This window comes from Apus apus, chromosome 15 (genome assembly GCF_020740795.1).
Source record: "Apus apus isolate bApuApu2 chromosome 15, bApuApu2.pri.cur, whole genome shotgun sequence".
Classification (NCBI taxonomy): Eukaryota; Metazoa; Chordata; class Aves; order Apodiformes; family Apodidae; genus Apus; species Apus apus.
The window spans coordinates 539,177-551,807 of record NC_067296.1 but is presented as its reverse complement, the minus strand read 5'-3'; the positions used below and the strand labels follow the sequence as shown (position 1 = coordinate 551,807).

At 60.5% G+C, this 12,631-nt stretch overlaps 1 protein-coding gene across 1 annotated transcript; it reads left to right on the top strand.

Moving 5' to 3' along the window:
• Positions 1-883: 883 nt before the first annotated feature.
• On the top strand, positions 884-6,992 carry TGIF2 (TGFB induced factor homeobox 2). Its single transcript, XM_051633352.1, is given in 4 exon segments — positions 884-1,051; positions 1,940-2,178; positions 4,445-4,852; positions 4,854-6,992. Coding segments are annotated over 4 exon segments (843 nt in total). The 5' UTR covers positions 884-1,014; the 3' UTR covers positions 5,013-6,992.
• Positions 6,993-12,631: the final 5,639 nt, after the last annotated feature.

Below are 12,631 nucleotides of genomic sequence, written 5' to 3'. Positions count from 1 at the left end.
CTGGCAGAGGGTGCAGGTGTGACCCAGCCCCACACTGCAGAAAGGCAGGGAGCACGAGGTGGGGAAATCCTGCGGAGGCAGATCCGGGACCGGCAGCGTGCCTGTGTGTCAGCGGAGAGACTTGGTCTCCAAAACTCAAAAAGTCACCTTGGGCTTTCTTATTGCAGTGCAGAGGTGCAGGCAGAGCAGTGACAGCCCAGTGAGCCCTCCAAAGACTTCACCTGGCCAGTTGGCAATGGACAAGGTAAAGGTCCCACCTGGTGCCTCCTTGATCCCCACGCCTGCTTTGAGCCACCCGCCGCACCCAGGGGAGCAGGGATGTGCTGGGCTGAGCCAGAAAGCCACCCAGCAGCACCAGGGGTGCCTCAGCACGGGCTGCGGCTCTCGCTCCCAGCCCGGCGGTGTCTGCCCCAGGTCTGGCGCCACAACCAGTGCCCGCCCGTTTGCTGCCCACCGACACCAGTAACCCCTTGGGGCTGCTACAGGGTGCAGCCTCATCACGGCCGGGGAGGGGGTGCCCGGAGGGGGTGCCCCTGTTCCTGTGGGTGCCCCGATCTGGATGTCCCTGCTCAGCTGTCCCTGCGCGGGGTGCCCCAGCCTTGTCTCATCACCTGCGCGGGTTTCTCTGCTCGGGTGTCCCTGTGCGGGTGCCGGGGTGCGGACCCGCGCCGGGGGGTGACCCGGCATTCCTGCAGCCCCCCCGGGCTCCCTCCCGCCGGGCCGCAGCGCGGGCACAGCCCGGCCCGGGCGCGGAGCGGGCTGGGCTCGGCGGGGCGGGGGCTCGGGCCCCGCTGCCCGGTGCCGCGGCGGTGACAGCCGGGGGCGGGCGGGCCGGGGCCGGGGGCGGGGGGCCCGGCCGAGTTCCTGCCTCCTCGGGAACAAAGGGAACTCTTGTCTCGGCATCTGTCACCACCGCCCACCCAAAACTTTTCGCTGCGCCTCGGCCGCCCGCCCCGCCGCCGCGGGAGGGTCCTGCCGCACCGCGGGCTCCGGCGGCGCGACCCGGCGCGGCCCATGCGAGGGCCCGGGCGGCGGCGGCGGCGGCCCGGGGGTAAGCGGCGCCGGGCGGGGGCAACATGGAGTCCCGGGCGGGCGGGCAGCGCGGCCGCCTTTGTGCGGGCCGGGCCGGGGCCTGGAAAGTTTGCGGGAGTCGCGGGTGGGCGCGCGGGGCGGGGGGTTCGTGCCCTTTCCCGGCCGTTTCTAACTTGGCCGATGGTGTTTGTTGGGGGCCGTTCGGGGGCCGCTCCGTGCGGCGTGCGGGGCCGCAGAGCGACCTTCCAGCTTCCCTTTCTTTCTCCCTCGCCTCCCGGGCCGGGGGTGCCCGGCTCGCTGCGGCCCCGCTTTGTGTCCCCGGCGGGAGGGCCCCGCGCCCAAAGACCTGTTGCGGCGGAGGGGCTGGGGGCCCGCACCCCGAGCCCGGCCCCGGGGACCCGCACCCCGAGCCCGGCCCCCCGGGGACCCGCACCCCGAGTCCGGCCCCGAGGACCCGCACCCCGAGCCCGGCCCCGGCCCTGACAGCAGCGCGGGGAGGCCGCCCCCGCCCCCGTCCCGCCGCACAATGACCCCGCGTGGTTCCTGCGCCCCGAAGCAACTCCAGACTTTCCAACCTCGGCCTCTTTCTCCCGCTGAGATTTCTTTCTTTCTCTTTTAAATCCCGCCCCCCCCCCCCACGCTGGATGTTTCGGTGCCCCCGCGGGCTGCTCCCCCGCACCCCGCCCGCGGGCACCGGGCTCCCCGCGGTGCTCAGGGAAACCGAAGGGCCGTGGGGGCTGTTTTCTCCCTGTAGCTCTGCCCCCCCGGGGGGCTCTGCCTCCAAAGCCCTCCCCGCCAGCGGGCGACGAGCGGCTGAGCCACCTCCCGTGTCCGAGGGTTCCATCCACCCCCCTCTCTCCTCCCTGGCCGGACACCACCTGATGATCTTTGGTTTCCACCTTGCCAGGCTTTAACCAGGAGAGATCTGCGGGCAGCTCCACCATGTCAGATAGTGACCTCGGGGAGGACGACAGCGCCACGTCCCCGGACCCCTTGCAGGCCAACAAGAGGAAGAGAAGGGGCAATCTCCCCAAGGAGTCGGTGAAGATCCTCCGGGACTGGCTGTACGAGCACCGCTTCAATGCCTACCCCTCTGAGCAGGAGAAGCTCAGCCTCTCGGGGCAGACCAGCCTCTCAGTGCTGCAGGTAGGAGCCAGTCCCCCATGTGCTGGGTCATCTGCCACAGTGCTTGGGATGGGCCAGACCAGGAGAACCTCCCTGAAGAGCCCAAAGGACTTGGCACGCTGGAACCACTTGCCTCTGAAGGGCAGCAAGGAGGCAGGGAGGGACCTGCAGGGAACTGAAGCTGCGTGCATGTGGGCAGCCCCTTTTCACCAGAGATCTCTGTCCTGGGGGCTGCCCCCCTCTCCCAGCCTGGCAGAGTGGGAGATGAACGGGGGCTTCCCTCAGTTCTCTGGTTTGGGGGGCAGAGCAGGGTGAGAAACAGCTCTTTTGTGCAAGGAGACAGGCAAGGGCCAGTGAGTTTGCAGCTGAGCTCCTGTCCTTGGGTCTTCCCTGCACCTCTGGCTCCTTTCCCTGTGGCTCAGCACAGTCCTGGCCACTGCCCAGACACCGGTGTGTGGGCAGTGCCCGTCTGGTTTTCCTCTTCTTGGCTGACAAGGCAAACTTTCATTTTCATTTTAAGATATTTCTTTAAATGCTGGCTGTGGTGCAACAGGTTTGTTGTTTGGGCAGCTGCTCCAAGGGGAGGCTGGTGGCCCTGGGAGGGCTTGAGACAGAGTGCTGGGGGGAGTGGTGGTGGGTCTGGGGGCTGTGGGAGTCTGGGCTTGTCCTGGGCTGGGGTTGGCATGGCAGGGCCAGGTGTGCAGGGCTTTACCCCAGGTCTCACAGCAGAGGGATTGCCAGGTGCCTTGCTCTCCATGCCACTCGCTCTCTGGATCTCAGGAAGGTGTTGGCAGGCAGGTGGGCTTGTGTTGAGGAGCCCCTACAGCCAGTGTGTGCTGGTTGTGGAGGCTGCGCCTGCACCCCCAAGCCCTGTGGCATTTTCCAGGGCCAGCTGAGGGCTGTCATAAGCATTTCTGTCAGCCTGAGGTGACAGAACAGGATGTCATGGGGGCTGCTCCATCTGATGAGCAGAAGCCTGCTGGGGTGGAGGTGTGGGACACCCTATGGTGAGGCTGGAGCAGCTGTGGGGTTCGATCCATTGGTGCTGATCCAAGCTCTCCAGGAGCCTCTTCCAGTGCAGGGCTCTGCTGCAGCCCCTGGCTGAACACCCCCCAGTTGTTTATTTGTGCATCCCCCTGCCTGCTCCAGTGTCTGGGGAGCAGGAGCGCAGGAACCCTGGGCCTCCAGGGAGTCCAGGAAGTCATGAGTTTCCCTTGGGGAAAGTCAGGAGTTAAGAAAGTGGTGCCTGCTCCTGGCAAGGCTTCCTGGACAACAGAAGGTTTCCAAGCCCATGCCCTCCTGCTGGGGTGTTTTTTTTTTCTCCCTGCAAATGCAGTGGTGGGGACAGATGCTGCCCAGAATGACAGTCCAGTGTGTGCTGGTGCTGGGGCCAAGTGATGGCCGTGTTTAAAACAAAAAAATCCACTTGCTTCAAAGCTGAGACAAATACCAGTGTGTCCAGAGAAGAGCTACCCAGCTGGTGGGGAGGTGGGTGTTGAAGATCAAGTCCAACCATAACTTAAACCCACCAACCATAACCTAATCTACCTGTTTAGTGCTTTAATCACCCTAAGCACCACAGCTATATTTATTTTAAACACTTCCAAGGATGCTGACTCCACCACCTCCCTGAGCAGCCTGTTCCACTGCCCAACCACTCTTTTGGTAAAGAAATTCTTCCTAATATCCAGTCTAAACCTCCCCTGGTGCAGCTTGGGGCCGTTTTCTCTTGTCCTGTTCACTTGAGAGAAAAGCCCAACTCCCACCTCCCTACAACCTCCTTTCAGGTAGTTGTGGAGAGCAGTGAGGTCTCCCCTCAGCCTCCTCTTCTTCAAACTAAACAATCCCAGTTCCCTCAGCTGCTCCTCATGAGCCTCAAGAGCTCACCAGCTGGGTAGCTCTTCCCTGGCTGGTGCTGGGGTGATGTGTGGGTGCCATGGGTGCTGGCACCGCTGTGCAGTCCCCACCAGGGCAGGCTGGCAGGGCTGAGTGGCAGCGCGTGTCACCCGGGCACCTGGGCCAGGGGTGCAGGGAGGAAGGGGCTGCTGGGGCAGGCGGTGCTGGGCAGGGAGCAGATGGCACTGGGGTTTCTGTGGGTGCCCAGGCAGCCTCTGCCAGCAGCAGCTCTGCCTCTCCAGAGCCCTGCGGGCAGGAGGTGTGGGGCTGCGTGGGGAGCCCTGTGGGAGCTGGGTTGGTGGGGGACAGGGGGGGCTTCTGCTGGCTTGGCTTTGGGGGGTGGCCGCCCGCAGCCCTGGGCTGACAGCACTTTGCTCCTCTTTCCTCCTAGATCTGCAACTGGTTCATCAACGCCAGGAGGCGGCTGCTGCCTGACATGCTGCGCAAGGACGGGAAGGACCCCAACCAGTTCACCATCTCCCGCCGAGGGGGCAAAGCTGGTGACGTGGCCCTGCCCCGGGGAGCTGCTGCTGGCTCCGGGGTGCTGGTGGTACCTCCTGTGACGGCGGTGGGGGCCTCCAAGGTGCTGTCCATGTCGGTGTGCCCGCAGGTGCTGTGCCACCCCGCCCAGGCGCTGGGCAGCAGCCTGACGGTGGTGAGCGCCCGCAGCCCCGACTGGGAGAGGTCCCCTGGCCTGCGGCGAGCAGAGCCAGACCCTGTCCCCAGAGCTGCCAGCAGCACCATGACGGTGCTGGCCCGGGCCGAGGCAGCCAGCCCCACCAGCGGACTCTTCAATACGCCCCCCCCCCACGCCCCCCGAGCTCTTTGGCGATGACTTCAGCAGCTTCCAGCTGCTGGTGGAGGTGGCCCTGCAGAAGGCGGCTGAGCTGGAGTCGCAGCAGCAGGGCAGGCAGCTGCCCATCCCACCCCAGACTGAGCACCTGGGGGCCTCCAAATAACCCCCTGGGCCAGGTCCCACGGGGTGCCCTTCCTCGGGGTGCCCGACCCTCCCAGCCTCATGCCACCCCTCTGTACCCCCTGACCAGCTCATCTCAGAAGCGGGCTCCTGCCTCCTGGGGGTCTCTGGGCTCTGCCAGACAAGGGGGGAGAGGCAGGACTGCCCCATCCCCATGTCCTCTCACTGGGGGAGCCCCTGGCCTGCTGCCCTGGCTGCCCAGGAAGGTGCAGGAGGACATGGCTGCTGTGGAAAGACATCTGCAGCTTTGCTGACCTCTCCCTGACACGACTGACGGGGGCTCTGCAGCTCCCCTTGGAAAACCTGCTGACTTCTTTTTTCCTCTCCTGTAAACAAGGGTCCAGCCAACACCCCGTTCTTCAGGGAGAGAAAGTGAGAATACTTCTCTTTTTTTTTTTTTTCTACAGAAGTTGGTGTCTATGAATGAAAAGATTTTCCTCCCAAATTTCTGTTCTCTCAGACCCCCACCTTTTTTTTGTTTGTTTGTTTTGTTTTCCCTTTTGGTTTGTGGAGGACCTTTCTGGTACCTTGTGCTGCCCAGGAGCCCTGCCTTGCCCAGGGAAGGCAGACAGATGAACTGGAAACCTGAAGTCTGTGGCATTTTTTTCACACAGAAAACATGGGACCCTCCTCTTCCACCTTAGGGTGTTACAGATGCTGCCAGTATAAATCTCTATGGTGCTGTTTAGCAACTTTTGGTTGAAACATTTTCCCTTTAATTGTGATTTATTATACGATTATTTTTTTTTTTTGTAATTTTCTATAAGCATTTCCACAACTTCCCGAGTTTCTCGAGTTCCTGCTGAATCTGTGCACATGGTGTCCCAGAACAGAGAGCACTGCAGAACCTGTGAGATGCTGAAGCAGGCTGCTGCTGGGGACACACAATGCTGAGACTGTGAAATTTTGTATCCAGCTTCTTTATTTTCTATGTTATTTTTTTTTTTTTTAAACCATTTGGAAAGAGGTGTGTTAGGGATGTAGGCACGGGTGTTGCTCTTGCTCGCAGCCGGCAGCCCAGGGCTTCTGGGAAGCAGCGTGGTCCCGCAGCGGCGGGGAACAGAGTCCTGGTGCTCCCTGTCCCCTCCTGCTGCTCCCTGAGCGCGTCTCTGCGCGGTGCTGGTGACCTCTAGTGACAAACTGGTCTCTGCTGGGAGCCAGCTGTCCCCCGGCTTGGAGCCTGGGCTCTGCCCTGTCCCTGGGGAGCGAGATGCACCCGTGCTGTCTATCCTGAGAAACACTAATCCTAGGTAATTAGCTTGATTATTAAGTTGCATGACTAGAGATAATAACGTCCACAGGATCTGGTGCTTGCGGCGGTTGGAGCCGGTGGTGCTGGGGCAGCAGTGCGGGCTGGTGTAGCCTGGAAGGGACAAGCAGTGACTGGTGTGTCTGTCCCCCTGCCTGGCCAGAGCGACGGGAGCTCGGGAGCGCTCAGGGGCTGCAGGAGGGGTTGCCAGGTGTGGCCCAGGGGCCGGGTGTCCCTGCACAGCACAGGAATGGCTCCAGCTCCTGCCCTGCCTGGCTGGGCAGAGGTGGGTGCTCACCATGTAGCTGTGAACATCCCCTTCTTCCTCTCCCCCAGCCCCATTTTATGTCCAGCCTTTGCTCTCTGCCTCCTTTCTGGGGAAAGCCCTGAATTTTAGGATTCCCTCCCTTATTTCTAGGTAGCCTTCCCTTGCCACCCCCCCTGCAGTTGGGGAGGGAAAGGCTTTTTTGCCTCCTTCCCTTATTTTGCCCCAGTCAAACCAAAGTGGTTTCCTCCCTCAGGGCAGGAGTGCTGCCTGTGCTGTGCCACAGACCAGTGTTGCTGCCCTGGGGATGGACCAGAAAGCGTGGGGAGGGCAGGGATTATTGGAATGAAATTTACAGAGCAAAAAAAACCAACTACTGTAAATATCTTTTTGTTTGTTCTGTTGTCAAATAAAAGTTTTTTTTGGTTTTGTGTTTTGTTGTTTTTAAATGTGAGCTGTGGGTGACTCACTTGCTCCTCCCTCATACCAGCCCCCACCTCCTGACACTCAGCCAAAGCAGCTTAAGAGCTCTAAGGAGCATGGCTGGGTGGGGAAAAAAAATGAGGCCAGTGCCTGGCACGGGCCTGCACCCACCCCACCATCATTTGGCCTGACAGCCCTTACGTGCTCGCTTCCCACAGCACCTGATCCTGGTGCCCGGGGTCCAGAAGCATCTGGCAGCAGCAGAGGGCTGATCTATTTGTGTCTTCCCTCCTCCTGACCTACACTGGAACAGTGAGGAGACATCACTGCTGGTCTCTTGGCAAAGAGAAAAAGCAGCAGTTGTGGTGGGGCTCCACTGCACACCTTCCCTGTTTGGGAACTGCGGGGTGGGCCTGCTCCAGCACAGCACCCAAAGGCTGGGGCACTGCTGGGGTGGGTGCTGGCAGCACGGGCACGGCTCTGCCTGCCCCTCTGTTCTCCTGGTCCCTGCTCTCCTGAGGGCTGGCACCAGCTCAGGTGCTTTGCAGCTCTCTCACCCCTGGCTTCCTTCGGTGTAGAGGCTCTGCACCTACCCCTCCACCCCCAAAAAGGCACTGGGCACGGGCTGTGGAGGATGGAGGCACCTGGTCCTGCAGCTCCAGGGAAGCCCCTGGACAGTTCTGGTGACAGGAAGATCCCTCATCCTACACAGGCTGCTGGTGCTTCCTGCTGGCAGTGGGGGACGTGGGCTGGGGGCTGGGCAGGACTCAGCCAGGGCAGGGGACTGCCAGCCCCTGGGGGGTTGTGGTCTGCACAGCAACAGGGAGTCATGGCTGAGTAAAATATGGCTGGTGCTCCCCAGCTGTGCCTGCTCCTCCTGCAGCCGCAAGTAGCACCTTGGGGCTCCTGAGATGCACAGAGGTGCCTTTACTCCGGGCAGGGCTCAGGAAGCCGTGCCCAGGCCTCCAGCAGAGCTCAGGTGCTGGGCAGGCGTGGGCTGGCGGGACAGGCTGTACCCCCACCCCCAGCACGGCTGAGCCCGGGTCCCGGGGGGCACAGCTCTGCCCGCCTGCCCCGGCAGCAGCTGCGGGTGGTCTCGCTGGAGGGGACCTGCCCCTGACCACCCCCAGCCCTGCAGTTCCCTCCCCCCGGCCCTGTGCTCTGCAGAAAAGCCTCCTGAACATTTTCATACTTCTCATGCACAGTCCACAGTGCCCGCAAAACACCCACGTACTCGGGAGCCCCTCCGGGGCAGCCGCGTCCCCCGTGGCTAAGGGAAGGAGGGGAAGGGCGGCGCAAAGGGAAGACAATGATGTGAGCCCTTAGGGACGTCCTGCTGTGCTCCCCGTGCCAGCCCAAGGCAGGGAAACCCCTCCGGGCTCTGCCCGGCCCAGCCCGGCCCATTCCAGCCCAGCCCAGCCCATTCCAGCCCATTCCAGCCCAGCCCATTCCAGCCCAGCTCAGCCCAGCCCAGCCCATTCCAGCCCAGCCCAGCCCATTCCAGCCCATTCCATCCCAGCCCAGCCCGTTCCAGCCCAGCCCATTCCAGCCCAGCCCAGCCCATTCCAGCCCAGCCCATTCCAGCCCATTCCAGCCCAGCCCATTCCAGCCCAGCTCAGCCCATTCCAGCCCAGCCCATTCCAGCCCAGCCCAGCCCATTCCAACCCAACCCAGCCCATTCCAGCCCAGCCCATTCCAGCCCAGCCCAGCCCATTCCAACCCAGCCCATTCCAGCCCATTCCAGCCCAGCCCATTCCAGCCCAGCCCATTCCAGCCCAGCCCAGCCCATTCCAGCCCATTCCATTCCAGCCCATTCCAACCCAACCCAGCCCATTCCAGCCCAGCCCAGCCCATTCCAGCCCAGCCCAGCCCATTCCAGCCCATTCCAACCCAACCCAGCCCATTCCAGCCCCGCCCATTCCAGCCCCGCCCCCGGGCCCCGCCCCCACACCCAGCAGCCTGCGGGGCGGCCACGTGACCCGCCCCTTTCGGCAGCCTCACCAGCCATTGGCCCCGAGGTCACATGGGATGCTGTGATTGGCTGGACTGGCCAGCCGCCCCGCCCACTACCCCACCCGGAAGTACCTTTAACACAGACGGCTGTACCCACTGGGGGCAGCCATTTTGTTTCAGCCGCCATTTTGCGGCAGGGAGCGGCCATTTTGTTAAACGTCACGCAGCCCCGTGATTGGCTGACAGCCATCTCCGGGCGGCAGCCACCCACGTGACCCCCAGGCAGCCCCGTGATTGGCTGCCCCTTCTTGCGGGGTCAGAAGGAACCAAAGATAAAAATACACCCATTTCGATACAACGGAATATATATATATAGATAACATAGTAGATGCAGAGTCTCTGTGGAGTGCTGACGATCCAGGCGCACACACGCGCTGCCGGGCCCGCGGGCTCTGCCCTCACAGGACAGAAGCTTTTCCTTCTGTCAGCCCGGAGCCCGCCCCGTGTCCTGCCCCTGCTGCGGGTGCCCCGCAGGCACCGGCGGGCGCTGACCAGGCGCCCCTCCGGCCCCCCAGGCTGAGCCCCCCGCTCTCCCAGCCTCTCTCACGGGCGGCTGCTCAGCCCCTCAGCGCCCCTCAGTGCCCCTCAGCCCCTCAGTGCCCCCTCAGTGCCCCTCAGCGCCTCAGTGTCCCCTCAGTGCCCCTCAGCCCCTCAGTGCCCCTCAGCCCCTCAGTGCCCCCTCAGCCCCTCAGTGCCCCTCAGTGCCCCCTCAGTGCCCCTCAGCCCCTCAGTGCCCCTCAGCCCCTCAGCGCCTCAGTGTCCCCTCAGTGCCCCTCAGTGCCCCCTCAGTGCCCCTCAGCCCCTCAGTGCCCCCTCAGCCCCTCAGTGCCCCTCAGTGCCCCTCAGCCCCTCAGTGCCCCCTCAGCCCCTCAGTGCCCCCTCAGCCGCTGTGCCTGTGCTGGGCCCTTCCCAACAGCTCCTTGTCCCTCATGGACCAGAACTGGACGCGGTTCTCCAGGCGCGGCCCCCCCGGGGCAGGGCAGCCGGGGCTCAGCCCGCGGGGCGCGCTCCTCCTGCCGCCCCTGGCTGCCCGGGCACACCGTGCCTCGTGGCCAGCCTGTTGGCCACCAGGACTCCAAGATCCCCCACAGCTGCTTTCCACCAGGTCCACCCCTAACTTGTACTGGTGCTTGGGGTTATTCCCCCACAGGCTCAGAACCCTACACTTAACTTCCATTGAACCCCATTAGGTTCCTCCCTGCCCAGCTCTCCAGCCTGTCCAGGTCACACTGGATGGCAGCACAGCCCTCTGGTGTATCAGCCACCCCTCCCAGGTTTGTAGCATCAGTGAACTTGCTGAGGGGACACCCTGTCCCCTCGTGGAGGTCACTGATGCAGATGTTGAACGTGACTGGATCCCCTTGGCCATCGTGCTGGAGGGCTGGCCCAGCTCCACAGCACCCCTGGCATCCTGCGCCATCACGGACTGATGAACAAAGAGGGAGAGAGTTCCCAGGCAGCTGCACAGTCAGACTGCATTTGTTTATTGCTTGGATTTTCCAGGTAGGTCAGCCAGCTGTCCTTGCTGCCATTTGCCCTCTGAGGTGGCAGGCACCAGAGCCAGGCTGGGACACACACCCGGGGCTGGGAGCCTGGGGCTCTGCAGCCCGTCCTGCCCGCGCCCGGGGCACCGCGGGGAACGGGCACCTCAGCCCAGGTGCTGCCCCACGGGGGACTGAGGAAGATGGTTTCACCTCCCAGCCAGATGAGCCCACAGGCCCTGGAACCACAGCTTTCCCCAGCAATGGCCCAGCAGCAGGCTCAGCCACTTCGGGAGGAGTCCATTCAAGAAAAAACCAAAACTGAACCAAACCCCAAGCCCACCTTTCCCTTGTGTCCAATTTCAATGCTAGAGATCCCTAAAACTGGACCTTTACCATCTTTCCCAAAACCCTGACAATGCAGCCCAACAAGTCAGCATCTCTACCCACAGAGTGAAGACCAGTAATGAACTGGAGTTACGCTATGGCCCAGCTTTGATAGGAAACTAATTCCACAGCTGAGAATTCACAGTAGGTGGGCAGAAATCTCAAGAGCACCCATGCATGGACAACGCTGGATATACAATGGTCACCCAGACATCATTCAGATTTCACTTTTATTTATTTTTTGCTTTCTGGATCACCAACACGCTCACTGAAACTTCTTTGGGATTCTTCCCCCACCCCCATGAAAGTAGCAAACAATCTCCCAACTTGTTCAAACAAGTGAAGGAAAAAAAAAAAAAACCACAAAAAAAAAAATCCCCAGCAAGTTCACTCAGGATGGAACCAAATGCTTATTCTGAAGGGGTGGCAAATAATTCAGTGGTGGCCGTTCTGGCTTCAAGGAGTCAGACTGAAAAGGAGACCTACAAAGGGGAAAAGGGGCTAAAAAATATTTAGCAATCCTTCCTCTACCCAGAGAGCAGGGAGAAAAGGAAAATATAGTCATCTGATTACACACAGGGTATATATTTTTACACACACTTTTACACACATCTAGATATAGTACATGTAAAAATATATGCTATACATCTGCCCATTCTCACCCGGGTGCTTTTCGTACACCAGCTGCACTGTGTGCATGGGCATGTATCCGTGTGTATGAATTCAATGTACAGGTACTGCTAAGTGTATATGTGCATATGTACACATACATACAGGCAGGCAGCCTACCACCCAGCTACCTGTGCCTTCCTCTTTGTACAAAACCCACTCGTCCCACCCTGAAACACCCTGTTGCACTCCCCAGCCCTCCCCTTCTCCAGCCCACTGTGAAACAGGTCCCCCCAGTGTAGCAGCTTCTTTCTCAACAAAAAAAAAACCCAAAATATGTTGTAAAGGAGAAAAATCAAAGTGAAGAATGTGTGGCTGGTGCCTGTATTTGTTCTGTGGTCCTTCAGCTCCTCTCCTGTGCCCGGAGCAGGGCACAGCCCCCGGGATCAGCCAAACACTGCCCCTTCCCCCTTTGCCAGTTTATTGCACATTTCCTTCTGGGCTGCATTTCGACGACTCTGCCTGACATTCCACAGACCCTGTCATCCTTCATTAGAACAGAGGAACACAAACCCACCGCCCTCTCCCTGCCCACCCACCTCCCCCCCACCCCAACATCCCCATCAAAAGGAAAACAAAAAGCCCCCAAGAAAGGCTGCTTGCTAGCAGAGTGCAACAGCAGGACACGCTGAACGGGTGTTCTCCTCGGGAGCTCTGTGGAAGAGATGTTATTCCTAACACAGTAACCAAAGCCATGCAAAAGGTGGAACAAAGGGAGCAGACAGAGGGGAAAAAAAAGGATGAGAAGGAAGAACAGAACTGAGGAGGAGGAAGAACACAGCATGGCAAGTGCTCAAGGCTTCATGTTTTCTTGTCCTCTTCTTGTAAACAAGCTAATAATTCTCATCAGATAGAACAAGTAAAAAGACTGAAGTTCCAAGTTGAGGGGCTGGAGTTTCCAGGAGTCTGCTCAGTCCATCCAACACCACAGCCAGTGAGAAAACCAGGGGGGTCTTTTTTTTTTTTTTTCTTTTCTTTTTTTTTTTTAAATCTTCATTACTTAAAGCTGAGAGAAAAAAGCCAACTCAGGAGCCCTTTTTGCAGGATGGCTCATGGTCTCTAGACTGAATAAATCACACTCGTTTCGAGAGAACCTTTTTTTTTTTTTTTTCCCC